Raw genomic sequence first — 27,663 nt, forward strand, 5'->3', positions numbered from 1 at the left:
GCCATTATGGAAAATGGTGTAGATGTTCCTCAAAAAACTAAAAATACAGCTACCTTATGATCCGGAAACCGCACTCTGGGATATATCCTAACGAGTGGAAGTCACTGTGTCATAGGGATATTCATACTCCCATGCTCACTGCAGCACTATTCGTAGCAGCCAAATTCAGTGTTTATCAAGAGGTAAATACATAAAAATGTAGTATATATACATAATGGAATACTATTCACCCTTCAAAAAGAAAGAAACCCTGTCATCTGAAGCAACGTGGATGAAACTGAAGGCCATTATGTTAAGTGAAATAAGTCAGGCCCAGAAAGACAAATACTGCGTGATCTCGCTTCTACGTGAAATCTAAATCAGTAAAACTCATAAAAGTAAAGAGAAGAATGATGGTTACCAGGGACTGGGGGAGGGAAAGAGAGAAAATGAAGAGTTGTTGGTCAAAGGGTGCAAAGTTTCAACTAGACAGGAGAAATATGTTTTGAGATCCATTGCAAAGAAGGATGACTATTGTCAATAAAAAATGTATTATACATTTTAAAATAACTAAGAATACACTTTAAATGTCTCAACAAAAAATAAGAAAAGTGGTGGATAGGTTAACTTAGCGTGATTTAACCATTTCACACTGTATACATATATCAGAACACCCCATTGTACCCCATAAATGCATATAAGTATTATTTGTCAATTTAAAATAATATTAAATAAAATTAGAATTACTGTGTACCTAGCAATTTATTTTATTCAAATATAATTAATATTTTCCATGCTATTGAATGTTTGGATCCCTTAAAGGCTAAGTTTGATCGAGAGCTCACTGTGTACGAACTAGACAATAAGCTGAGTGATTTACATGCACGGTCTCATTGGGCCTGGTTATCTTATAATGTGGCACTCTTATTATTCCAGTTCCAAAGATGAGAAGATGATAACTCAGAGTTTAAGAAGCCAGCACAAGTCACAGCTTGGAAGTGATGGAGACTTCCAGGATGAGCACCGAGTTGGGTCTATCTGGCCTCTTTATCATGGTGCTGTTGGGCTTCTAAACCCTAGATTTTTAGGAAAGCATACTATACAATTATACAGACACATTTTCATTGACTGGGCTAATTCCTAATTGTTGGATATTTATGTAATTACCATTTTTTATATTGCTTTTAAAAACAATTTTGTTGGTGATTATTATGTATGTCCATAGTGATTTCCTTCTGATACATCCTGAGTCTAAAATAATGAGCATTTTTTCAAGTTCCTGTGGCATGTTGCCATGCAGTGTTCTAGAATGTACCAATTTACCCACAGTCCAGCAGTGTATGAAAGAATCCATTTGCACAGATCCTTAGCTTTTCTGGTCTTCAATATTGTTTATTTCTAAAATGATTTCAAATAATTTGCATTTAGTTAATTCCCAGCAGTGGTCCTCTTTTCATACACATAGGCCAGTTGGATATTTTTCTTTTGTGAATTGACTCTTGTTATTGCTTATTTTCTAGTGAGAGGTGGTTATCTTTTTTATTAATTTCTATGAACTCTGCATATTTTGAAGATATTAAAATTTTGGGAAATTTGTTGCAAATATTACTCTCAGCAAATTACCTGTTGTCTCTTAATTTTGCTTACTCTTTAATACAAAATGTTAATTATAATTTCTGGCATAATCAAAGATAACATTTCTGTGTGTTTTCATCATATTTTTACATTGTAAGGGTCTTTGCCAGAGGCTTAAGTCTTTTCCACATGTATAACTTGGAAAATATCTGTGTTTTTTTTTTTTTTTTTTTTTGAGACGGAGTCTCGCTCTGTCGCCCAGGCTGGAGTACAGTGGCGCGATCTCGGCTCACTGCCAGCTCTGCCTCCCGGGTTCCTGCCATTCTCCTGCCTCAGCCTCCCCAGTAGCTGGGACCACAGGCGCCGCCACCTCGCCCGGCTAGTTTTTTATATTTTTTTAGTAGAGACGGGGTTTCCCCGTGTTCGCCAGGATGGTCTCCATCTCCTCTGTTGTTTTTAATTATCTTACCCTTGTATTTGTGCATCTGATTTTTTACTAATCTGTATTTAAAATGTTAAATATTATCATATATTCCCACTGAATCTGTTCTTATTGAAGCTCTGTGACTCCCGCCACTCTGAAGCTAGAAGATCATGCTGAGGCTAATGCTATGTTTTAATAAAAACTATGTTAGGAAGAAATGAAAACTAATCTTGAGGACCATTCAAATCCCTCCTAGGTTCAGTCAGGATTGTTGGCCAATAATTTCAGGTCTTGTTCATCCATTGCATCATAACACTAACACAGGATTTTTACTACCTCAGCTTTGACAGAAGTATGAAAATACTATAAATCATATCCCAAAGTGAGACTACATATGTAGACTGGAAAATAGTTGCCCTAAAACTTTTCAGATGACTTTTGAACTCTACCTCGAGACTGAGGGCACAGTAGGTCAGAAATTAAAGACAAAATGAGAAAAAGTGTTGAACAATTATTAAAGAGCACTCTTAGTGTGTTAGGAGTCCACTTTCCCTTTCCACTGTGTGTAGATGGTGGTGTCAGGGTGGATGTGAGTACCTCCCAATTTTATAGCAGAGAAAGGCTGTAGAGACCACGCTGAGAAGCTGCATATCCTGAGTAGTCTGATGGACATATAATAAACTGGTTTTGATTTGTGCAGGCACAAAGTAAATGGCAAGAGATGGGCTGGTTTACCCATGAAGCTGTGGTCATTTCTGGTTCTATTTTAGGAGGTGCCTCATGGAGCAACTACAGCTTAGCTGAGGGAATCTGGAGTGTCCCCAAATTCCTGAAAGCCGAATGAGCATAAAGGACCATTTGGAAGAGTGCAATATTGACTTTTAATATTATGATGACTATATTTCAACATAATTTGTTTTCTATGCCCCATTCGTTATTACATTTTAAAAATTATTTTGAAAGGCGATCCATGAGCTACACCCAAGGGTCACTGGGAAGTATGGCACAAAAATTTGACAACTCCTGACTTAAGTTGAGAGTTTTAATTGTAATATGGGATTGGACACTTTAATTTGAGGTTGGTTTATGACATAAAGTGACCACAGAAGTTGTATTCTTTAAAAATGACCATAAAATCAGTGGCCGTCTCCAGCTATAAGTAACGGATGAACCAGCATTACTGAAATAAAGGTGACAAAAATAAAATTGCTTGATACTTGCATCTCCTGAATAATTCTTTCCTAACAAAGCAAATAAATAAGCCTCAAGGCCAGATGTGATATATCAGATTATGTGCTAACACAGTAAATAATAAAACAACAATGTCTTCATAATATATATGCTAGTTATCACATTAATATTTTTGAAGACTATAGTCTCAAACTGATGAATTCATTTTCATATACTCTGTAACATGGTGTTTATTAAAATTGTATCATTTTCTGAGGCTCCTATTTACTTTAACAAGAAAATAATGTAAACTAAAAGATCCCTTTTAAAAAGAGATATGTTATGTTTGGTTATTTTGCTGCAATTCTAATAAAGGAGGTAAAGTCAACTCCAAACCTGTCCTATTAGAAGTTTATTCCCATTGAACCTTCTGTTGTTAGTTTCTTCTCTTTTGCACATAACAATTTAACAGGGTGAAAAATTATGCTTAATTTTGACCACAACTGACATTCCAACTCAGGTATGGAAGTCAATCTGTGAACAAAAGTGTCTTCTTCTCCTTATCGCCATAATAGATAAATACACTATATATCTTACAGAAAAGAAAACACAAGGAAATGACAGTTATTAACATAAACAGACTAACCAATTCAGACATGTGAATCAAACCAAACCACTAGCTGTTAAATGCTGTAATTTTCAAGGGACAGCATTCTAGTCTTTTGTCCATTGTTACTTTCTTGCTAAAAGCTCAAAAATGATGACCACAAGATTGGGTTATTTTAGAACAATTATTTGTAAAATTTATGCTCTCTGTTCAATAAAAACAAGGTCACAAGGAAAGTCAAAATTGAAAATGCTTGAAAATCATAGCAATTTATTGCTCTGTATTGATTGTTTCAATAGCTTCCTACTGAAGTGTGTATGCTCTTTTATTTAGCAGTGGTTGAAGTATGCATTTTGTTTCTACTTAGCAGTGTTTTTTTAAAAAAAATATGAAGTTGTAATATATTCTACCATACAAAGAAACAAAGGCTCTATTGCATTTCTATTATGTGTTAGGCATTAATTCATTACATGTAATAAATGAATTATTAATTAAATAACTCACACCAATCAGACTTTTGACCCTACTAGTCCACTGAAACTGTCCTCCAAGAGAAAGTCAATGACCTCCATGGTACTAAGTCCAATACCCAATTCACAGTTCCCATTTAACTGACCACTCAGTATTTGCTAGTCTATCATTCTTCCCTCTTCCTCGAACTTTTCACTTGGCTCCAAGGACATTTTGTCCTCTTGGTTTTCCGCCTTCCTTACTGCTTGCTCCTTTTCATCTCCTTTCTGGAGCCTCCTCTTCTTCATCTCCATGGCTTGGTCCCAAATTTCTTTCCCTCTGCATATAAGTAGTGACTTCATCCAGTATCAAAGCTTTCAATATCACATATATGCTAGTGTTCTCCAAATTCTTTCTTTCATCTAGAAATCTGAATTCCAGACTCCAATGTCCAACCACAAACCCAACAGCTCCATTAAGATGGCTAAGAGGCACTTTAAACTTAGTATCTCCAGAACTGATGTGATCTTTCCTGCTTTAGGTTTGTGTCTTCTTCAGCCTCATCTCATTTGATACCATCTCCATCACACTGGTAGTTTAAGCTAAAAATGCTTAGAGTCATTCTAAAGCCTTCACTTTATCTCACAAAACACATTTATTAGGAGGTCTAATTACACTACAATTCTACCCCTGTTGTCTGAGCCACATCACTGATTGCCTAGATTACTGGAAAAGCCTCCTAAACAAACTCTCAGGTTCGCCCCTGTCCTTTTCAGTCAGTTCTTTTAAGTTCTAGGGTACATGTGCACAACGTGCAGGTTTGTTACATACGTATCCATGTGCCACGTTGGTGTGCTGCACCCATTAACTTGTCATTTACAGTAGGTATATCTCCTAATGCTATCCCTCCCCCCTCCCCCCTCCCCACAATAGGACCCGGTGTGTGATGTTCCCCTTCCTGTGTCCAAGTGATCTCATTGTTCAGTTCCCACCTATGAGTGAGAACATGCGGTGTTTGGTTTTCTGTTCTTGCGAATTTGCTGAGAATGATGGTTTCCAACTGCATCCATGTCCCTACAAAGGACACGAACTCATCCTTTTTAATGGTTGCATAGTATTCCATGGTGTATATGTGCCACATTTTCTTAATCTAGTCTGTCACTGATGGACATTTGGGTTGATTCCAAGTCTTTGCTATTGTGAATAGTGCCACAATAAACATATGTGTGCATGTGTCTTTATAGCAGGATGTTCAGTCAGTTCTTAACTCAACAGCCAGAGTAGGTGATCCTTTAAAATGGAGCAGGCTCATATCCCTCCTCTCTTCTGCACTTCCCACTATCTTCCCATTCCATGCAGAGTCATAGCCGTGGTCCTCATATAGGCCCATAAAAGCTTGTGTGATCTGGTCCCAGCACCTCTCCTTCCTTGCTGACACTGCTTCAGCCATACGGGCTCCTTGCTGTTTCTCAAGCACACCACACTCGCCCCTGACACTGTAGGAGTTTGTGGTTTGCCCTTCTCACTCTCAGCCTGGAACACTCTCCCTTCACAGCCCCACTGTGCTCTCTCTTCTTTGAAGTCATTATTGAAAACATCCTTGTTGGTTAGATCTTTCCTATCTATCCACCCAAAATGGCAACAATATGACCAACATGTCCCTGTGTTGTTTTTTGCCTTGCATTTATTGCTAGGATCCTATATATTTAGCTCGTTTATAGTGTCTGTTACCCATTTTTCCAACTGAAATGTGGATCCATGACAAAAGAATTTTGGTCACTATTGTTTTGTTCATAGCATGTGGCCAGTTACATTTCTTCATTAATTCTGAATGCTTTTGCTGTTTGAATGTGTTATTTTTCGAAACACTCTAAATATGCTCTGCTTTCTTTTCTTATGACAGAGTTACGTTGTTATAGTCTTCTAAAGTTTACAAATTTGTAAATATCGATTTTGGAAGACAAAATTTAGGAAAGCATAATTTAAAAATTTTAGAAACTGGCCAGGTGCGGTGACTCACACATGTAATCCCAGCACTTTGGGAGGCTGAGGGGGCAGATCACGTGGTCAGGAGATCGAGATCATCCTAGCCAACATGGTGAAACCCCGTCTCTAATAAAAATACAAAAATATAGCTGGGCATGGTGGCACGCGCCTGTAGTCTCAGCTACTCAGGAGCCTGAGGTAGGAGAATCACTTGGACATGAGAATCACCTGAATCCGGGAGGTGGAGGTTGCAGTGAGCCAAGATCATGCCACTGCACTCCACCCTGGGCAACAGAACAAGACTCCAAAGAAAAAGAAAAAAAGAAGGAAGGACGGAAGGAAGGAAGGAAGGGGAAAATTTTAGAAGCTTTTACAATTATAACATTTTAAAGTTAGAGTTTTCTAAATTTTATTTTCCAGAATCAATACTTATACATTTATAAACTTTAGGAGACTATAACAATGTAACTCTAAGTCATAAGAAAACAACACATTTTTAGAATGTGACCATCTAGAGGTCACAGGCAATTAATCTGCATTTAATAAATGTAAAAATGTATCAGATCTCAAGGAAACTTTTCAGACAACAAAACTTTTATCTATTTAGTTAAATCACTTTCCTTATCAACTGTCTTCAACCTCACACCATATTTTTTTTCATGGGAGAAATGAATCACTGATTTGAAGCATTTCTATGCAATTCACACTTCAGAATTCCGAACTCCCTTCTCCTATTCTAGTTTACTTTCTCTGAAAAATTTTTCCACTGGGTATTACATTTCTTTCTGTCATCATTAATTGTAACTCACAGTAACCCAGGTAAGTTCTATGGGTCACTAGGGCAAAATGTTCTTATTTTGGTGATTAGACATCAAGTATATACAAATTTATCCAAATTTAGTGGATCTTTTAATAATTTACTGCAACAGTGCTTGAGAGCAATAAAAAGTAATGACAGGAGTTTGCTTGAATTTAGAAATTCACTCACCAAAGTCATTCATAGTTTGTTTTACTGAACACTAAAATAAAAGCATGCTCCTATAAGTCACATTTCAAAACCAACATGGACTAAGTAATGCATAAAATTATTTTAAATTTGTAGGAAAAACATACATAGGAGGAAGGCTTGAAGAAAATATACCAACCTAGAGACACTGGTTTTCCCTGGGTAGTGGCATAAGTATTTTGCATTTTTTCCTTCCAGCTTTTATTTTAGGCTCAGTGGGATACAGGTGCATGTTGTTACATGGGTAAATTGTGTGTTGTAGGGGCTTGAGGTACAGATGCTTTCATTACGCAGGTGATGAGCGTAGTACCCCTTAGGTGGTGTGTCGTCCTCACCCTCCTCCCACTCTCCACCCTGAGTGGCCCTGGTGTCTCACTTCCTTCTTTGTATCCATGTGGACTCAGTGTTCAGCTCCCACTTATGAGTGAGAAAATGTGATATTTGGTTTTCTGTTCTTATGTTAATTCCCTTAGGTAACGGCCTTCAGCTGCATCCATGTGGCTATGAAGGACATGGTTTTGTTCTTTTTACAGCTGTGTAGTATTCCATGGTGTATATGTATGATGTTTTCTGTATCCTTCCACCTTGATGGACACCTAGGTTGATTCCATGTCTTCGCTACTATAAACAGCGTTGGGATGAACATACGCATGCATGTGTCTATGGTAGAATGATTTATATTCTTTGGGTAGATACACAACAATGCAGCTGCTGGGTCTGTATTTTCTTCTTTGCCTACTTAGGCGTTTTCCAAAATTTCTACCACTGACATGTATTACTTTTATGATCACAACAATTATTTAAAGGTTAATTGTAATGACTTCTATGTTTTATAAATCAACTTAAATTCTCTCTTTAAACAGTCTCTGAATCAAATATATGAACTTACCAGGGTTACTCCTTCATCATTTTTCTCATTGACATTTCCTCCAGATGACAAGAAGTGTTTGACATCTGTTAACATGCTCATGGGCTTCTGAAGCTTCATCTGGCGCAGTGAGGTCAAATCCACTCCTGTGGGGAGAAAGAGCCTTTCAACCAGAATGGAGAGATACTTCTCAGTTCCTGGGGGTCTAAGCCTAGCTTTATCATCTATTCTCTCAACGTGTTCTTCTTTGAAGCTCCTCTTCTACTTTGAACGCTCATTCAAAGAACTGATTGTTTATCTTTGCATATAATTGTATTTCCAACCATAGTCTTTAAAAAATATAAAATTATCTCTTGTTATGTTCTAAAGTACGATATGACACCTTATAATGGCAGGTTTTCAATTAATATCTGTTGTAATATAAATCATCAACATACATTACTCAAAGTATTTTAAAGTACTTAAATGGAAACAATAAAGATACAGTTTTTGATCTCTATGATTTTTCTGGCCAAAATAGTTGCTTCTAAAAGCAATCTAATATCCTGGAATAGAAGAAAAGACTTTAGGCTGGGCACGGTGGGTCACACCTGATCCCAGCACTTTAGGAGGCCAAGGTGGGCAGATCACCTGAGGTCAGGAATTGAAGACCAGCCTGGATAACACAGTGAAATCCCATCTCTACTAAAAGTACAAAAACTAGCTGGGTATGGTGGTGGGTACCTATAATCCCAGCTACCCGAGAGGCTGAGGCAGAAGAATCACTTGAACCCAGGAGGTGGAGGTTGCAGTGAGCCAAGATTGCACCATTGCACTCCAGCCTGGGCACCAAGAGTAAAACTCCATCTCAAAAAAAAAAAAAAAAAAAGACGTTAGTATAAAAACTGGAAAACTATGAATAAAGTCTTTAGTTTAGTACAGTTAATATTGTCCCAATGTTAACTTTTTAGTTTTGATGCATGTGCCATGGCTATGTAAGTGTTTACATTAGGGGAAGCTCTCTGAAGGGCATTTGGGAGCTCTGTGCTGTCTTCAGACTTTCTTGTAATCTAAAATGACGTTAAAATAAGTTTTAAAAAATGATGTATCCATTGAACATTTAATGACTACTAATGTTAATAAAGATAACTAACATTGAGTGTAGAATCCACAGTCTGACTTCACCCAGGTGGGGAAGTGGTGCACAGAAGGCTCAGGTCTGCTGAACTCCTGCCTGTACCTCGATTCAGCACATATTTTAACCTGAAATTTCATGATGTATCGTCTCTATGGTAGCTGTGTCTCTTCACTGATAGGTCTCCTATTCCTAGCATTGGTTCCTGAACAAAATAGGCATCTGCTAAGAGAACTAATTCATCTTCTTCCAAGGGAAAAATGATAATGATGGTGATACCTCCCTCAGAGCAAATGTTTGCTATGAACCAGCCACTCTTCTGAGCACTTTGTCTCTTATCTGATGGCATCCTGGCAGCAAACATCAAGAGAAAGCCTAGCACAGTGGACCCAAGAACAAACCTCGGATTGATGCTCCTGAACATGCTTATCTGTAGTTTCCTTCCTGTGGCTGACTCTGCAAAAGTTATTTAACCTATGTGGGCTTCACTGTGCTTAGTCCCTCAGATAATAGTTCATTCCTTGAAGACGTAGCTCTATAGCAGAAACCACATCAAGCGTGTTGCATATCTGGTATCATTTTTCCCCTTGGGGCACTTCAACTCTGCCTCATGCCATAGCTCCTTCTCTGAACCTGGATGGGCAATAGAGAAGAGGCGCTCTGGACTCAACCTGCTTGAGTGTTAGTGCTGTGTGTATCAATGACTGCTTGTGCCAACGTGGGCAGGTAACTTATCCTCTGCCTCTGTTTCTTCAACTGCAAAATGGTGTTGGTAGTATTTGATTAGTCCGTTGCTTGAGAATGAGTTAAAACACATAAAACTTATAACACGTATTTAGCTTTCAGAAAGCACTAAATAAAAGTGATCTGTGATTGTTAGTCAGCTTTCTGACATGTGTTTTTCATACCTCTCGTTTAGGTGTGTCATATATTATCATTTGGTCATTTAGGAGGCATGGAGTAACAAACTAAAATAAAGCAAAATGCAGTATTTGAATAATGCATCTCGTTTCAAATATTCTGTTCAAAGCTAGTCCATTTTAGTAGAAACAAGAAATAGAAACACCCGTGACCACTCTTCAGCTTCTGAATCATGGACATGCCATTTTAGAACTAACATTTCCCTGATAGAGTCATTTGAGGTCTGTTATGAACCAGCTAAAACTGTCACTTATTCTGACTTTCAGGATTATGAAATTTCATGTGTGATTTTATTTTGGCAAATATCATTTCTCAGATGTCAGCCTTCAATTTTGCATGCTAAAGTAGCAGAAGAATCTGATAGTCACTCTAAAGTTACTTTGTTAACTTTTAGGATGTTACAATGTCTACTAAAGTTGTATGTATCTTTTATATAATTATGTATTTAAAATGGAGTGATAAAAACACAAGATTAAAGACAAGTAACAAATTAAAACAGAGATAAGACATCACTCACTGCAGACTCATTATATTAAGAGAAAAAAATCGATTTCTGGTCCCTGTTGTGAAGATATCACAGGGGAATATTATTACATTGTATCCTAATACTTGAAAACTTAATTTGAATCATATATGATGCCAATTAAAATGTGAATTTTAGATTTCTTTTTTTTATATATATTCAGGAAAGTAGTCCAAATCACTTTTGGTTAATACAGCACAACAGAAACTCCCTCTCTTGGTTGTCAAATTTCTTTAATGCTCCTGGATAAAACCAACCAAGATGGATAGAGCCCATAAGTCTATTTTGTAATGGATAATGGGTTTATTCTCATTTTCTGTACAAAATGTGGATTTTCATACTGTTTTTTGAAAATAAATTAATGGAAGGTCTGTTTAGATTTATTATTTTGAAAGAAATTTAGTAATTTATTTTAACATAAGAATTAAGAAACAAAATAATTTACCTGAAATCCACACGTTATTACTTGTGATACTATTACTACCTGGTTTAATCTGATAATATCACTGGATTCTTGTGCAAAACTGAAATTATATCAACACCCCAAGTCAATCTGAACCCTAAATTAACTTTCCTTAACCGTCCCTCTTAAGGTAATACTGTTTTTGTAAGAATTCAACTTTTCCTTTTCTCTGTTGATATTAGGGCTACTCTTTGCTGCTATTATGACGGTTTTATGACCACGCTGAACTGCACAGCTGTGGGCTTTCCCGAGTTGTGGGAGGATCCGCACCGCCTCTCTTCTGTGGCTTTTCCAACCTTCTTACCTTCACTTATGCTACTCCCTATGCCTGGGTCAGACCACTCTGCTTGGTTTCCCTGCGGTAACCCAGCCCCTCACCTTCAGCTTAGTGTAGGTGACACTCTGTGAAGCCTTCTGTACTACTTGTAAGGAAAATCATATCCTTCCTCCTTGGTGTTTTTATAAGATCTGCATATGCCTTATTTTTATTCATTATCATATGCCATTGTGTCATCATTTGGTCATACATAAAACATCATTTTTGCCCTCAAAAAGGAAAGAAAGCTAAACAGGCATTTGCAATTCACTATAATATGCCCTATCTCATGATTTTAGCATGGGATCTTCTAAGCTCATAGAACTGCCGCTAACCCAAATTTTTATCTTCATAGTAAGTGTTCTAAGAGACGCACAGAAGTAAAAGAGTTGAGCAGACAAATAAAGTAGTTCCAGCAAAGAGAAATAAACAGGAAGGGTGCTGCTACCCTCCACCCATTCCCTTCTCCCAGCCCTAACAGCAGGCATGACTTGCGACCATCTTACATAGTCATGCGGACCGTAACCCCAAAATCAAAATGCATGATTTTGAAGAGGCTGGTGCAGGGAGAGCATTTCAAATGAACTGCCTTAAACAAAAGAAAAACACATGGTATTCGTGAACTGATTCGCCCAGGAGTCCTCTGAAAAATGAAGGGGGAAGGTTAAGACTGGGGGCAAGAAGACCAGTTTTGGAAGCTACTGTAGTAATCCAAAATAGAAAGACCAGCATGTTAATTAAGGCAGTGACAGCATGATTTGTGATCTGGGTGGACATATTAGAAAGATACCAAATAAGTAGAATCTGTAAGAATTGGCGACAATCAGACATGACGATATGGAAGAGAAGTGATGTTCCTGGTGATAATGGCAAAATATGAAATACAGACAGTGAAAGGACAATAATACATTCCATAGAGACATGTTATTTCAAACTATCTGACACTCAAGTCAAGATACTTAATAAAACTGCATGTACAGGAATGAAGGTCTTGAAAGATAATTAAGCTATAGGGATATTCTTGAGAACCAGCAAGTGGTAACAACACAAGCAAAAGGCTGAGATAACCCAGCAAGAGCATTGCGGGAGATGGAAGACTGTCAAAGACAAAGCCCCAGGAGGGACCAACATTTAGCAATCTGGACAGACACGGGAAACACTCGAAGGAAACCTAAGTAGAAGCTTGAAGAGAGGAAGGAAAACCGTGGGAAGATGGCAGGAGAGAGAATGTTCCTAAGAGAGTGTCACCAAGGTCATCGAATGTCAAAGAGAGATAAGGTAATAAAAAAGGAAAGAAAGCTATCACTGAATAGAAAACTAAGGAAGGTAATAACGATTGTTCCAAGGGCATTTCTAATGGGTTTGCAGGTTTAGAAACCGAACTTCAGTGGGTTGAACCACAGGAAACTAGGAACTCAGGAAAATAAATGTGAGCTATGATTGTTAGAAGAATGGGTTTGAAAGAAGAAAAGACAGTGGTGATGTATGTAGAACCAACGAAAGCTTTTGGTGTCTTTCAGGGACAAGAATATTTCTGTGTGTGTGTGTGTGTGTGTGTGCATAACGTACACATTATGCTGATCTTTTATCCTGGGCACTCCTCGGGCTCTCCCATCAGTGCTTTCTTTCCATGCTGGCTCACTTTCTAATCGACTGCCTTCCTTGCATGCCAGCTGGTTCTCCTTGCACTGGAGATCTAATATTCATCAAATGCTCAATCAGCTCTCCGTGGTTGTCTCATTTTACAGCCTGGCAGGCTCAGGCGGTGAGCCGAGGTTAATTGCTGTCCCCGAGTTTACAGTGTAAGTCGGTGGTGACAGCACAATTAGGACTTGTGACCAGTGATTTTCCATGTAATCAACTTGTTCAAGACGTTGCCGGCCTCCTCTGCCACGTGCATCCTGATGTGACAGGTGATAAGTACTCGGATGCGAAACTGCACAACGCAAAATGAAAATTCTAGGATTGCAACCACCTGGTTATAAAAAGGCAATGCTGAAATACCCAGAGCCAAATAATAATAAAAATCTCATCTTGAAATAGCAAGGATTTCTAAAGACATCAGCCCATGTTGTCACAGTAGATAACTGTAAAAGTGTACCAAGCAGAGGGCCAAAGAATAAATCGAATTAGACAGTATTTACCGGGAACGGCGGCAGATGATGGAGATAGTGGGAGGAAGACCAACATAAGCAGAAGCAGATTGTGAATGAGCTGAGGGAAGGGCAGATGGATGTGAAGGCACGGGCCAGAGTGACTGCAGTGACAAATGGCAAACAGAATTAAAAATTTAAGAGATATTAAATTGAATTTGTTCCAGCAAACATGTATTTAACAAGCTGACCGTGACAGCCATAGTAGTGACAGATTTTCTACTAACCATTTAAGAGTTAGTACTTTCCTCTTGTTTTGTTCTTTTTTGTTTTGTTTTGTTTTTGCATACTCCTTTAAAAAAATCAGCCTCTCAAAGGAACACACTTATTTTTATTCTTTACAAAGGATATAAAATACTGATCTTGCAATACTAAAATTTCCTATCAAACAAAATGCTGTAATGAGTTGGAGAGGTTTATAAGCAATGTGAATGCATTTGCAAATAAATGTCATTTTATTTTCTAAAAGAAACATTTATTACCGTAGCATTTTAAAATTCAGAAAGACAAAAGGCAGGAAATAATAATATAGAAATGGCACAGCGAAACAAAACATGGTCAAGTACTTTTTGAAAATTTGGCATCATGGGTTTTATCTTTTTAAACCATTTTATTGCAGTATGACCAACATACAAAAACTGTACATATTTATTGTATACAACTTGATGTTTGTAGATAAGTATATATCCTGGAAAACATCCCCATATTATACACCATAAATATATCCATCACCTCCAAATTTCCTCCCACACTCTTTATTTACTGTTATTTTTACTATTATTTGGTGATAAGAACACTGAGCATACGAACTATGATCTCATATATGTTTGCAAATTTGCATATGTTTGCAAACTTCAAAGTATGCAGTATAGTATTATTAACTATAGGCACCATTGTGCCAAGTTTTTCATGTAAACTCAGAATTGCATGCTACATGTGCAGCCTGGCAAAGATCCAAATAATTAACTTCCCAACAATGAGGTCTGCATAACTTCAAGCTTCATTCCGTTTAGAAGTAATGGAATCCGCCTCCCACAGGGCATAGCTAACAAGACTTGGAGGAAGTGAGTGAGCATTCCCACAGGCGACAGTGCCCAGGCACGACTGAGCTGCAGAGTGGTCAACTGAATGCACTGCCAGCCCGACCCAGCCTGCTTCTTCCTGGGACTCCCACCTGGTGACCTTCAGCAGCACCGCCATGCTCACATCATCCCCTGTCATGGTAACCACACCTACCGTGCTTTCGCAACTAATGAGACTATCTTATCTGAGAACTCATTGCTGCTAAGTACTAACATTATTCTAAGCCATCCTCAGAATAAACCTTTTTCATAAAAGAAATCTCGAGGAGACAGAGCGCACAAGGGAACAATGAGGCAGATGTGAGGTTTTCTTAGAGGCAAAAAGAGTATCGGCATAAGCTCCGCATGGCTCTTAAAAACTGTAAACTTTTCTCTGGCCAAGGGTCATTTTGAAGGGATCGGAATTTCTTTATTGTTGTTTATACTTAAACAGCAGGGGAAAAAAGGAGGGGCATAATTCTTTAGTTTAATACTATATTAGGCTCAGGGATTCTCATACCTCCCACTTTCCCAAGGCTGCACTTACTGATGAAATTATATGCTGGACCTGTATAATTAAACATCCTTTGTCAGTGAATGCATTTAGGGGCTCAACCTCATCTCTTCAGGCTAGTATCATGACCACAGAGCTTTCTTCTGATGACCTTTGTGTTCTAAGTGTTGCAAAAGGTCGATTTGCAGACGATTGTTCTTGACTTAAGCCCTCGCTTCCTTGCCTCTAATTCCAGCTAGGACTACCTGCTTCTAAGAGAATACACTTCAGATGACCTTGTTCTCATTAGCTCAAAATTCAATTGTGTTGGTTGACTTCCCTTCCCCTCCCAGGGGAGAATAGCTTATAATTACAAACCCAGTCCCACTAATTATGGACTTCAGATGCCTGTTAAAGTGTCCCTTCATTGTTGGCCTCTAGATTTCTGCCGGCTTGCAAAAATACCAGCATTGACTAAACCACAATGTAGTGCAGTGAGAGCAATGGAAAGCTGAAGGGAAAAAAATACCATCTTCTACACCACATGGGGAAACTACGTCCACCAGAAATCATGCAAGCAAACCTGTGAAAATGAATACACACCGGACAATTCTCCCAATCTATTTTTTTCTATGGTTTTAAAAGTTTTGCCTACCATTTTCATCCAGATAGGTCAATAGGATAGAGCTGGATTCTGTCCCTTCTACAGCATAATCTAATGGGATATTTCCATTCACATCCTGGAGAAGGACATTGGCTCCAGCCTAGATAAAAAGAAAAAAAAAATCATATATACTGTTCAAATTAAAAGCAGATTAGGAGTTGCATTTCAATCTTAGTTGGGAAACAGATGCAGAAATAGTCTATGGTAGATATGACCCTGAAGAATCACGTCGGAAGCTCGAATTATTTTTTAAGACAAATATATTAAATGAGTTGTGGAGACTCTAACATTCTGAAAACCTTCCACTGAACCTTGCAAAACCTTGGCCCCAGCTGCGTCTCCCCATCCCTTTGCTAAACCCAGCATCTCTAGTGAGTGGCTACAAACCCATGCCTCTGCGCCGGCTGCTCTATATCCTGTCTTGTTTGTAATATAATAGAGGTGTCTGATGCCTTCAAAGATTCTAAAAGAACTCTTCAAGGAACAAGCTGAACTTTGACCAACGTTCCCCAATCTGTCCTATCAAATCTTTAACTTCCTTTTTCTCCACAGAAACTCATCTGCGAGCGCTTTTTACACTATGACGTTTTAATCAAGGCCTGTGTTAGTGACTATGGTTGATTTTTCTCTTTCTAGCAACTATTTTCTAACAAAAGGCATGATCTGCAAATCTCGATGGGTTGACTGTATTAAATATGGCTCTTCCATGTGTTAGCCTCCAAGGTCCCTTCATCAGCACAGCACCTCTGAGCACTCCTCTTTCACCCCTGATCCATCTCACCTTCAATACAACAGTAGATTTGCTTGCGCTCTTCAGAAATCAGTCACATGAATTGTCTCCATTGCTCCACATTCCCTAATGAGTTCCATAAAATTTATTAGGCATGGCTAACATCATTTCTTTTAGGGCATGGCGTGAACATATGCCCATTGTCCAAGATTTCCCACACAACTCCCAGTAACATGTTATTAAACTCAGGCCAGACAAAGGAAAGATTTTCCCTGTTCCTTTCACAAAATAGCATTCTGTGTTGCAATAGTAGCATAGTTCTTACTATATCCCCATTTATAACTTTGCATAAAATATGATTCATGTTTAAAATTTTATGTGTTAATATTTAGAGTTTTTTCTATTATTCTTTATTTGCAGAGAGATTTTCTATACTTTAGCAAGTTTGCACAGATTTCCAAAGAACAACTTTAAATACATTATTTTTAAAAACCCAAAACAAACAAAAAAGTAGCTTAAAGTGGTAAAATATTCCATATCTTAACATTTTCCCACAAGATAAGTTGAGTTTCTTACCTCACCATATTGAGTGTACTATGTTATATTTTCTATAATCATGTAAAGATATTACTGTATCCGAACAGAGTAAGTCATATATTTCAGATGTTTTACTTATCTAAGGACCTTTATAATTTTAAGGTCCTCAAGATTCAAATGATCTTGTTAGTGCATTTAGTTTTATTGTAATTATTCGGAGTTTGAAAAAAAAAAAAACAAAAATTCCCTTACTTCAGGCATATTCTTCAGTAGACTTTGCTAATTATTCTTTTCCTTCAGTCTCCAAGCTACAAGAATAAGATTTTGCGTTCCTGTAAGGAACATGGCTGTGCTTTGGTCAAGGATAGGCAGGCCGAGGCAAACATCCAGAGTGACGCAGTGAGTTTAGAGCACAATACAGGCATATAACTCCGCTTGTTATCACAGCCATGTAGCCACAATGTGGGAAGGCCATGCCTTGGCCCTACATCACTACTGTCTGTAGAACATATAATTTGCTCTGCTGACACTGTACAGGCACTGTATTGGTTCATTTTCACACTGCTGTTAGAGACATACCCAAAACAGGGAACAAAAGGAGGTTTAATTGGACTCACAGTTTCACAGGCCTGGGGAGGCCTCAGAATCATGGCAGGAGGCGAAAGGCACTTCTTACAAGGCGTCAGTAAAATGAGGAGGAAGCAAAAGCGGACACCCCAGATAAACCCATCAGATCTCATGAGACTTATTCACTATCATGAGAAGAGCACGGGACAGACCAGCCCCCATGATTCAATGACCTCTCCCTGGGTCTGTCCCACAACACATGGGAATTCTGGGAGATACAATTCAAGTTGCAATTTGGGTGAGGACACAGCCAAACCATATCATTCTGCCCCTGGCCCCTACAAATCTCATGTCCTCACATTCCAAAACCCGTCATGCCTTCTCAACAGTCCCCCAAAGTCTTCTCTCATTTCAGCATTACCCCAAAAGTTCACAGTCCAAAGTTTCATTTGAGGCAAGGCAAGTCCCTTCTGCCTGTGAGCCTGTAAAATCAAAAGCAAGCTAGTTACTTCCTAGATACAGTGCTGGTACAGGTATTGTGTAAATACAACCATTCCAAATGGGAGAAATTGGCCAAAACAAAAGGGTTACCGGGCCCAAGGAAGTCTGAAATCTAGCGGAGCAGTCAAATTTTAAAGCTCCAAAATGATCTCCTTTGACTCCAAGTCTCGCATTCAGGTCATGCTGATGCAAGAGGTGAGTTCCCATGGTCTTGGGCAGCTCCACCCCCGTGGCTTTGCAGGGTTCAGCCTCCCTCCTGGCTGCTTTCACGAGTTGAGTGTCTGTGTCTTTTCTAGGCTCATGGTGCAAGCTGCCAGTGGACCTGCCATTCTGGGGTCTGGAAGATGATGGCCTTCTTCTCACAGCTCCACTAGGCAGTGGCCCAGTAGAGACTCTGTGTGAGGGCTCCAGCCCCACTTTTCCCTTTCACACTGCGGCAGAGGTTCTCCGGGAGCAAACTTTTGCTTGGGCATCTAGGCATTTCCATACATCTTCTGATTTGTAGGTAGAGGTTCCTAAACCTCAATTCTTGACTTCTAGGTACCTGCAGGCTCAATTCTTCATGGAAGCTGCCAAGGCTTGGGGCATCCACCCTCTGAGCTTAGCCATGGCCCAAGCTCTACATGGGCCCCTTTCAGCCATGGCTGGAGCAGCTTGGACACATGACATCAAATACCCAGGCTGCAAACAGCATGAGGACCCTAGGCCTGGCCCATGAAACCACTTTCTCGTCCTGGGCCTCTGGGCCTGTGATGGGAGGGGCTGCTGTAAAGGCCTCTGACATGGTCTGGAGAAATTTTCCCATTGTCTTAGGGATTAACATTAAGCTCCTTGCCACTTATGCACATTTCTGCAGCCAGCTTGAATTTCTCCTCAAAAAATGGGTTTTTCTTTTCTACCACATTCTCAGGTTGCAAATTTTCTGAACTTTTACGCTCTGTTTCCCTTGTAAAATGGAATGCTTTTAACAACACCCAAGTCACTTCTTGAATGCTTTGAAGCTTAGACATTTCTTCTGCCAGATACCCTAAATCATCTCTCTCGAGTTCAAAGTTCCACAAATCTCTAGGGCAGGGGCAAAATGCCACCAGTCTCTTTGCTAAAAATAACAAGAGTCACTTTTTCTCCAGTTCCCGATAAATTCCTCATCTCCATCTGAGACCACCTCAGCCTGGACCTTATTGTTCATATCACTATCAGCAATTTTGTCGAAGCCAGTCAACAAGTCTCTAGGAAGTTCCAAACTTCCCCACATTTTCCTGTCTTCTTCTGAGCCCTCCAAATTGCCCAACCTCTGCCTGTTACCCAGTTCCAAAGTTGCTTCCACGTTTTTGGTATCTTTTCAGCAATGCCCCACTTCCATTGGTACGAATTTACTATATCAGCTCATTTTTACGCTGCTGATAAAGCCATACTTGAAACTGGGACCAAAAGGAGGTTTAATTGGACTTACAGTTTCCCATGGCTGGTGAGGCCTCAGAATCATGGCGGGAGGTAAAAGGCGCTTCTTCCATGGCAATGGCAAGACAAAACGAGGAAGAAGCAAAAACAGAAATCCCTGATAAACCCACCAGATCTCGTGAGATTTCTTCACTATCATGAGGTTAGCACAGAAAAGACTGGCCCTCCCGGATATAATTACCTCCCCCTGGGTCCCCCCACCCCCGGACAACAAGCAGTAATTCTGTGAGATACAATTCAAATTGAGATTTGGGCGGGGACACAGCCAAACCATATCTGGCATGCTTGTTCCCAGAGAAAGACAGAAAGAGAGCCAGTGCTGTCTGTCTTTATGGACGAACACAGGGGAGCCAGGACAAAGCTTGGCTCGTTCATTCCCAGAGAAAGAGTTAAGCTACTGACCCTGAAGGCCAGGGAGAGCCGGCCAGGCGGCCGTGCATGGGAGTGACTGGACCAAGCAGCTGAGACAGAGCAAACTGTAAGAGAGCTGCTGAATAAAGCCTTATTTCACCTACCTGTGCTCCCCCTTCTCCTGAGCGTTCTTTCAGCTATCTGCCATTCATTGACCCACTCCCCTCAGACCTCAGTATGGGCCGGAACCCGGACTTAAACCTGACAGTTCCTATGCAAATATCAATTGCTAAAGAATCTATTAACAACAGACAGAACTGCAGGGATGCCATTACTGTTTCCAATATTAATTGTAAAACCTACTGCACTCCACTCATCAGTGATAGAGAATCCTTTCCCAATTCATAAATGTTCCCAGTGAAATCCTATAAATGTGACACACCTGGGCACAGGTGATAGTGAATACAATTAGGAGTCATGTATTCTTAATCACAACAAAACAAATAGAAAAGTAACTTGGCATTGAAAGAGATGGTAATATCGTCTGTACTTAAAGAAGTCATCAGGCTCTTTCCGAGAAATTCTGCATCTGAAGCGTGGGGCTGAATAATTTAGCTGGGGTCATTTACTGAAATTTCAACTCATGAGTCACTTACTCTTCTGTGCTGCTAAGTTACCTGGTATTATTTCCAATATAGAAGCCGGCCTTTCTGAGGGTTGCTAACCTTCCTGCTCATAGATAATGTTTTCACCTCCCTTCTGTTCCAGACACCTATTTTAGTGCCTGGTGCATGTGAGGTGCTAGAAAAGATTTACTGAAATAAATTCAAAAATAGAGAGTCGAAAACTAAACTTAAACTAATCATTAAAAATTGAGGCAAAGAATTCTAATTTGTATGGCAATTCTTGTTAACTCAATTTTCTGACCTTTATTTTCAAGGGTTTATATAGTTACAAAATCACTATACTCGTACTTAGCTTACCCATGTTCAATCATTCCAGATAGATATTTGTGAGAGACTCCTTCTTTCCTCTCTTTTTCTTCTTCCCTTTTCTTTTTCCCTTTCTTTGTTTAATGGAAGAGATGCAAAAAACCTAAGGAATGAGTTGGTCACTGGGCAGTTGTTTTTTTTTTTTTTAAATCAGATGTCAGTAATTTTATGACTAACATACCTGAGAGCTCATGTTCTTCAATCTTCCATAATTACTAACTTTCCAAACATTTCAAAAAAAATGCCTTGCTTTCATTCTTTAAATTACACAAATTAATTTTAACGCATCTTCATTTTTCTTCTAAGTTTTAAGTCCAGGGAATTATTTCTCCTACTGCCTTTGTGATGGCACAAACTTTGGCTAAACAAAAAATGAAAAATAATGTTGTAACGGTTTATTTGAGCTGCCATACGTGACACTTAAACAAAAGGGACGCTTTGTTCTTCTTACCTTACCATGGTAATCTGTGGTCAATGAAGCATTTCTGCAATTCATGGCTAGGTGCTTTGCCTGTGTCAGAAGGTCTGAAACTTTGAAAATGAAATAAATGATTTCAGGGTCCATGTTGTGCTAATCATCAGTTAAGGATCAACTCCAGGTCGACCCATTTTTTGCTCTGCCTTGTCGATCCTGGGGCTGGGCCTTTGGAGGGTCCTCCTTCACTAGCCGGAACGGTGTTGGGTCTGTCAGTAGAGGGCGCTGGAAGGACACAGCAGGAGGAAGGGGCTTCTTGTGGTTCTTACCAGAGAGCCCCAGGTCTCCTTGTCCCTGGCGTGTGGGAGACCCAGGCGCGCATGTCCCTGGGTGAGTTTTTCTAGCAGCCCAACGGCAAGTTTCTCTTGTATCCTAGCAAATGGCCCACCCGTTTATATTAGCCTCCCAGCAGGAAGCAGCCTAGCATATTTTGCGGGTGCCTGTTCCCTGCTTGCAGCCTGGGCCTGAGCCACCTCCCTGAAGCTTCTGGCCACCCTGTGGTGACAGCCGCACCCTCTCCAGTGAGGTCTCTCAGCCTTGGGGGAGGGGGCACTTCCAAGAAGGCTCCTCCCCCAAGTTGTCTCCTTCCGCCCCAGAAGCAGTATCTGCTCCCTGCATGTGCTATTCCTGCATTCTTCAGTTATCTTGATCCCATTAAGTAGTTTTGTTTGCTTTTTCACTAGTTAGTAGTTATTTATAGCCTATCTTGCTTTTTCAGATGATTGGTGGTAATTTTGGATCCTGGCTGGACGCTCACAAGACACCTTTGAAGAATGGGGTGGTCCCAGGCCCTCAATGATAGGATTTGGTGAGGGGTGTAGTTAGCTTAATGTGAGTTAGCTTACTGCTGAGGCACATGCCAGTAGGAAACAGGATCTTAGGAAAACCCAGCTTGGATTACTAAAATAATCAAGGTAACCAAGCTGTCACCTGTGGTTGACTGTCCTGAAGGGTAAACTGAAGCAAGCGTCTTGGGATTTATTTCTGCTGTAGTCGCCAAGACTCTGGCACTTGGCCATTATGGCAGAAACAATGATGACAAGGACTGTGGCGTGTCATGGAATCCCCCCACGAGTGCAGTGGAAGTCTTATAAACAAGCAACAAATAAACCAAGGCCAAGTCCTTTAACCACATAAGCTCAAGTCATAGGAAGAATGTTTCACATTGAGAGTTCATATTGCTGACTGTTCAATACAAAATTTAACGTAATTGTGTAGGTGGCTGAAGTACAATGTCTGGTGAATTCACTGTCTTATCAAATTATTTTCCGAAAATTCTTGTTAATTGCGATGGACTACTGTCCTGAGACCTGAAATGGCAATATCTGGTTAGACTCCAGTGAAACAGAAAATCTTTTTTTTCTTTTTTTTTTTAGATGAAGTCTCACCCTGTCGTTCAGACTAGAGTGCAGTGGCGCGATCTTGGTTAATTGAAACCTTCACTTCATGGGTTCAAGCAATTCTCCTGCCTCAGCCTCCGAAGTAGCTGGGACTATAGGTGTGCACCACCACGCCCGGCTAATTTTTGTATTTTTAGTAGAGATGGGGTTTCACCACGTTGGCCAGGCTGGTCTCGAACTCCTGACCTCAAGTGATCCACTCGCCTTGGCCTCCCAAAGTGTTGGGATTACAGGCATGAGCCACTGTGCCCTGCCGTGAAATAATCTTGAGCCCTCAAGTCACCCTGACTCTTCCTCACCAGGGGAAGCAGCTTGACCTTCTGTGCCTGAGATGGCCCAGTGTTCACTTAAAAACTGTGATGACTTCACCTGGAAAGAGTGCCTTGAAAGAGGATATTCTCTTCTAGTCCCACTGTAACTATCCCATTTTTGCTAGATTCATGCCTAGAGTGAAATCCCAGTATCATTTGGGGAAAGTAAATACTAGGACCCTGGATGAAACAGCTGACACATCAAGAGAACGGCAAGATTTTACATTTATATGACGTGTATCTCCCTCTAGGAGTCAGAATTTCCACCAATAATTTTAACAAGAGAGATTGGATATGAATAATTAACGAGTAAAAAGGAAGTAACTACTGAATGTAATCTGGAGAACTCTGAAGAATATGGGAATAGCAGATGCAGGGAGCAGATATTATTTCTGCAGTTGAGGGAGACATTCCCTAGGTATGAAGGTACGTATGCAAAAATGTTAACATACCCACATACCTGGGGAACATAGGTAAACATGGATTCTTACAACATTAGACAAACAAGGGCAGAATATTCATTCACTGACATTGGACCACTTAGAAGAGATTCCAGGTTTACAGTGTGGCTCTGGCAGTTGAGGGAGGAGGGGGCACTGCCGTAGGAAGGGGCTCCTCTCACTGGCCCAGGATGTTCCCTCTTGTTCTGGCCCACTGTGGGGTACCCAGCAGTGCACACCCTCCAGTCAGGTTTGCTGCCACTTCGCCAATAGCTTCCTAATTGCCAGAACCAGTCTCCGTGAATTTCCCCACCATGCAGAGGCCACAGTCACATCCTCTCCAAAAGGGTCTACATTTCAATCCCTGAGGGGTCTCTTCCAGATTCTCTCCCCGATGTTGTGAACAGCGGTTGCTTCCTATATCTGTTGTTCTGTTAGTTTTCAGCATTATCTTTACCCCCCCTTTGTAATTAATCTACTTTTATTAGACAATAATTTTTATATTAAATGCATCCTATTCAAACTAACTTCTTCGGTGGACTTTTTGTCTTCTACCGGACACTGGCTAGTACCTGTGTTGTGCCTTTCTATTATAAAGTGAGTATTGCACAGTAATACAGAGTTAATGGTTTGAGATTCCATCCCGGGGCCTCTCCTCATGAACTTTATGGCCTAGGGCAAATTCTTAAGGGTTCTATGCCCCAGTTTCCTCGCAGGTAAAAAGCAAGCTATACTAATTATAAGCACCACTTGGAAAGGTTGCATGCAGGAGGCTCATGGCACTTTACACGCACGGTTCTAGGTACACACAGCCTATCTTAGCTATTGTGTTTAACAAATTTGTTAATCCACCTGGCCTTGGGTAGTAAGTCCGTGTCTCTGATGCTTTCAAGGCATACACCCGCTGTTCTCCACCAGGGGCAGCATAGCTGAGCCTTTAAGGACACAAAATCCAGTTCAAATCTCTGCTCAAAACTTAGTCATGTGACCTTGGAGAAACTGCTTGCCCTCTCTGTCTTTAATTCTCCCAAAGTTGTCATGAAGATAAAATGGGTTAATGTTGGTAAAGTATAAAAAAATCTTAATAATATAGTACTAGTGCAAGGATATACTCTATATCAGGCTTGGATAATAGGCTATAGTGCAGTCTGCAAAATGGCTAGCATGTCCTATTGAAAATACCCAGTTTTCCTAATACTAAAACTCAGGAGGGCATTGTAGGTGCCTATTTGAAGTAGTTTTATTGGAGTGCTACAGATAAGAATACAGGTATGTACAGACAAACACCCATCGGCATAATACTCCATCGAGGAATATAGGAAATAATAGAAATGCTTATTGTGCCTGTGGCAAAGCACGTGCCGCCATCCGCCGCTCATTAGGTAGCTAACTATACCAAGGAGGTGTGGACCAAGGTCAAAAGGTCTAGAGCTTGTGGAATGGTGTTAACAGTGGACCTCTGGAAGCTTCTAGACTAGGCCAGTGGTGTCTCTCTGTATACACCTCTCTATGTAAACTATGCCTTAGGTTCCCATGCTTTTTTCTAGATGCCCCTGACTTCCCAATTCATGCTATGTGCAGAGTCCTCTGTCTCGCCTCCATGAATAAAAATGGACTCTTCCCATGCCCTGTTGTGAAAAAGGTAAGTGTCCTTAGGAAAGCTGGCCATATTTCCCACAATTGTGTAAAAGACTTGCGTTTGGAGATAATGCCTTGACACAAAGGGGATTCGCTGAAGCTGGCAATGTAGATTCCTTGGCAGGCTAGAATAAAATAGTTTAGCAAGTAAAGCTTTTGCTGTTTCTCAGGTTATAACAATTCATGGAAGTTCTATAGGCAAAACCTGCCCCTTTGAGCCCCAGGGATTTCAAACCCATGTGTGCACTGGAAGAAGGCATGATAGAGGACAGAGCTAAGGTGATGTGCTTCAAATACTCCAAAGAGCCCTGGAAAACTTGATTAATGTCTCACACTTGCACATGTGCAAACACCATCATTCTTCCCTTTGCGTAAATTAGTTTCATGTCAGGATTCCCTACTTTTACTGTACATGAATATTATTGAGTACACCACTAAGAAGACTCACAGCTGATTTTCATCATTAGTCCAGCTAACACAGAAGCAAATGTGCAATTTTAGTTGGTAACGACGGATCCCACTGCAACTAAGGAGCTGATGAGTTGCAAAGCAAGACTTCATCAAAATGTCAGAAACCCTCAGAAAATCTAGTTTTCAGCATATCAAAGGTGATATGACCCATGAAGTTAGGAATCAGTCACATTTACAAGGTATTAGATTAGCTCTTATTAAAAAAAAAAAACAAAAAACAAAAACAAAAACAAAAAAAACAAAAAAAACCCTCCGTTTTGAACCACTCAGGCATAGCAAAGCTATGTACTAAATTGTGTGAAATGAAAACAATCAAATTCAATAATTTCTTTTGACATTGCCCATTTATCATATGAGAATTTAAAAATCGATGTGTTCTGCAATACAATTTTTCTCTTCCAAAATACAAACTTGATATTTTAAAATACCTTTTAAAAATGTTCTTTTTTACATTTCAAATTTCATTCCTCTGAAGCAAGACTCCAGGATGTAATTTTTCAGCTATGAATAAAAAAAGTGAGAGAAAAATGATCCTGAATCATTGTCCGTATTGATTCCTTGAGTAAATAGCTCAATATTTTCTGTACAGAATGAGGAGTCACACTCAACATTTGCACTGATGTTAATTTCATGTATTGGTGTATGTATTTGACTGTACACATGGTTGTTTTATTTCAGAGGATGAGAAGCAGGGGGAGTTGAGGGTTTTAGAGAAGATTTTCAAATATAAAACAAATATCCAAGCCTAAACTTACTTCATAATACAGGAACAACAGCGTTAGCAATCACTCTACATTTTCTAAATCTTAAGTAATATTTTTAAATGACTGAATGCTGCACTTTATAAGAACATATGGATTAGGAAGTGGGTGTGTGAAAAGGATACTGAAAATGAGAATAACTGAAAAACATATATACCTTCTCACGATGTAAGAGAACATATTGATATTTGGTACCCACTAATAGCCTAAACCCTAAGGGTTTGTGTACATGAGTGTGCATGTACATGTAATATCTTCATAATACATTTTCTTACATCTATTCACTAGATGTCAAATTTTTCATACTGACAGTACTTATTAGCCTTTGTCTTACTGAAAGAAGTAATTCCAAATTAAGAAAAAGCTTATGTAGCTCAACAAAAAAATGTTGTATTTGTACAACATAGACTGTAAGGCACGTCTTTCAGTTTGGCTCCAAAAAAAAAATCAATCACATCATAATTGATTTTCGTCAGAGAAATAAAATGAATCAATGTTATACGTGCAAAATCAATAGCAACCCCTTAAATACTTTCTGCAGTTGAAGACTGAGTAGTTCCTCCAGGGAGCCCTGAGCGCATTTCCTGTCTAATTATTGAAACTGGAAGACTGCTTAACTTCCAATTTGTCCTAAACTATGTTTCTGGAGTGTTGGAGATGAAACTCAAATATATCATTCCCCACATGAAACTCAAATATATCATTCCCTACAAATGGAAATTTAATTTACCACATGCCATATGGCATATGAACCAAGAGGTGTATATTTCCCCAAGAATTTATTGGTTTATGTTATATAACAATTTAATCTCAAAGAATATACTTGTCAATCGTTTCATTTATAGTTCTCTAACACATTAATACTCACATTTTATTTTATTATTATTTATTTTTATTTTTTTGAGACGGAGTCTCACTCTGTCACCCAGGCTGGAGTGCGGTGGTGCAATCTCGGGTCACTGCAACCTCCTCTTCCCAGGTGAAAGCTATTCTCCTGCCACAGACTCCCAAGGGCTGAGATTACAGGCACTCACCGCCACACCCAGCTAATTTTTGTATTTTTTAGTAGAGACAGGGTTTTGCTATGTTGGTCAGGCTGGAATAATCACATTTTAAATGAGAATTATCTATCTAACGGCATTTTGGTAAACAAAGGCCACTTTTTTTTCATGCTAACACATTTTGGTAACTTTTAAAAATGTAATTTCAAATTGATGGAAAGTTGCAAGAGTAATGCAAAGGACTCCTATGTACC

The 27,663-nt window shown here is 39.5% G+C and overlaps 1 protein-coding gene across 1 annotated transcript in view; it reads right to left on the bottom strand.

Annotated features, from left to right (window-relative positions):
• The window catches only part of MYO16 (myosin XVI), a 569,170-nt gene that overhangs the window by 436,626 nt on the left and 104,881 nt on the right, over nt 1-27,663 (bottom strand). Inside the window, 2 exon segments of the mRNA XM_033177288.1 lie at nt 8,087-8,211; nt 15,765-15,873. Of these exon segments, the coding sequence (XP_033033179.1) occupies nt 8,087-8,211; nt 15,765-15,873 (234 nt within the window).

This window comes from Trachypithecus francoisi, unplaced genomic scaffold (assembly GCF_009764315.1).
Source record: "Trachypithecus francoisi isolate TF-2019V2 unplaced genomic scaffold, Tfra_2.0 Lachesis_group18, whole genome shotgun sequence".
In the NCBI taxonomy this organism is placed as follows: Eukaryota; Metazoa; Chordata; class Mammalia; order Primates; family Cercopithecidae; genus Trachypithecus; species Trachypithecus francoisi.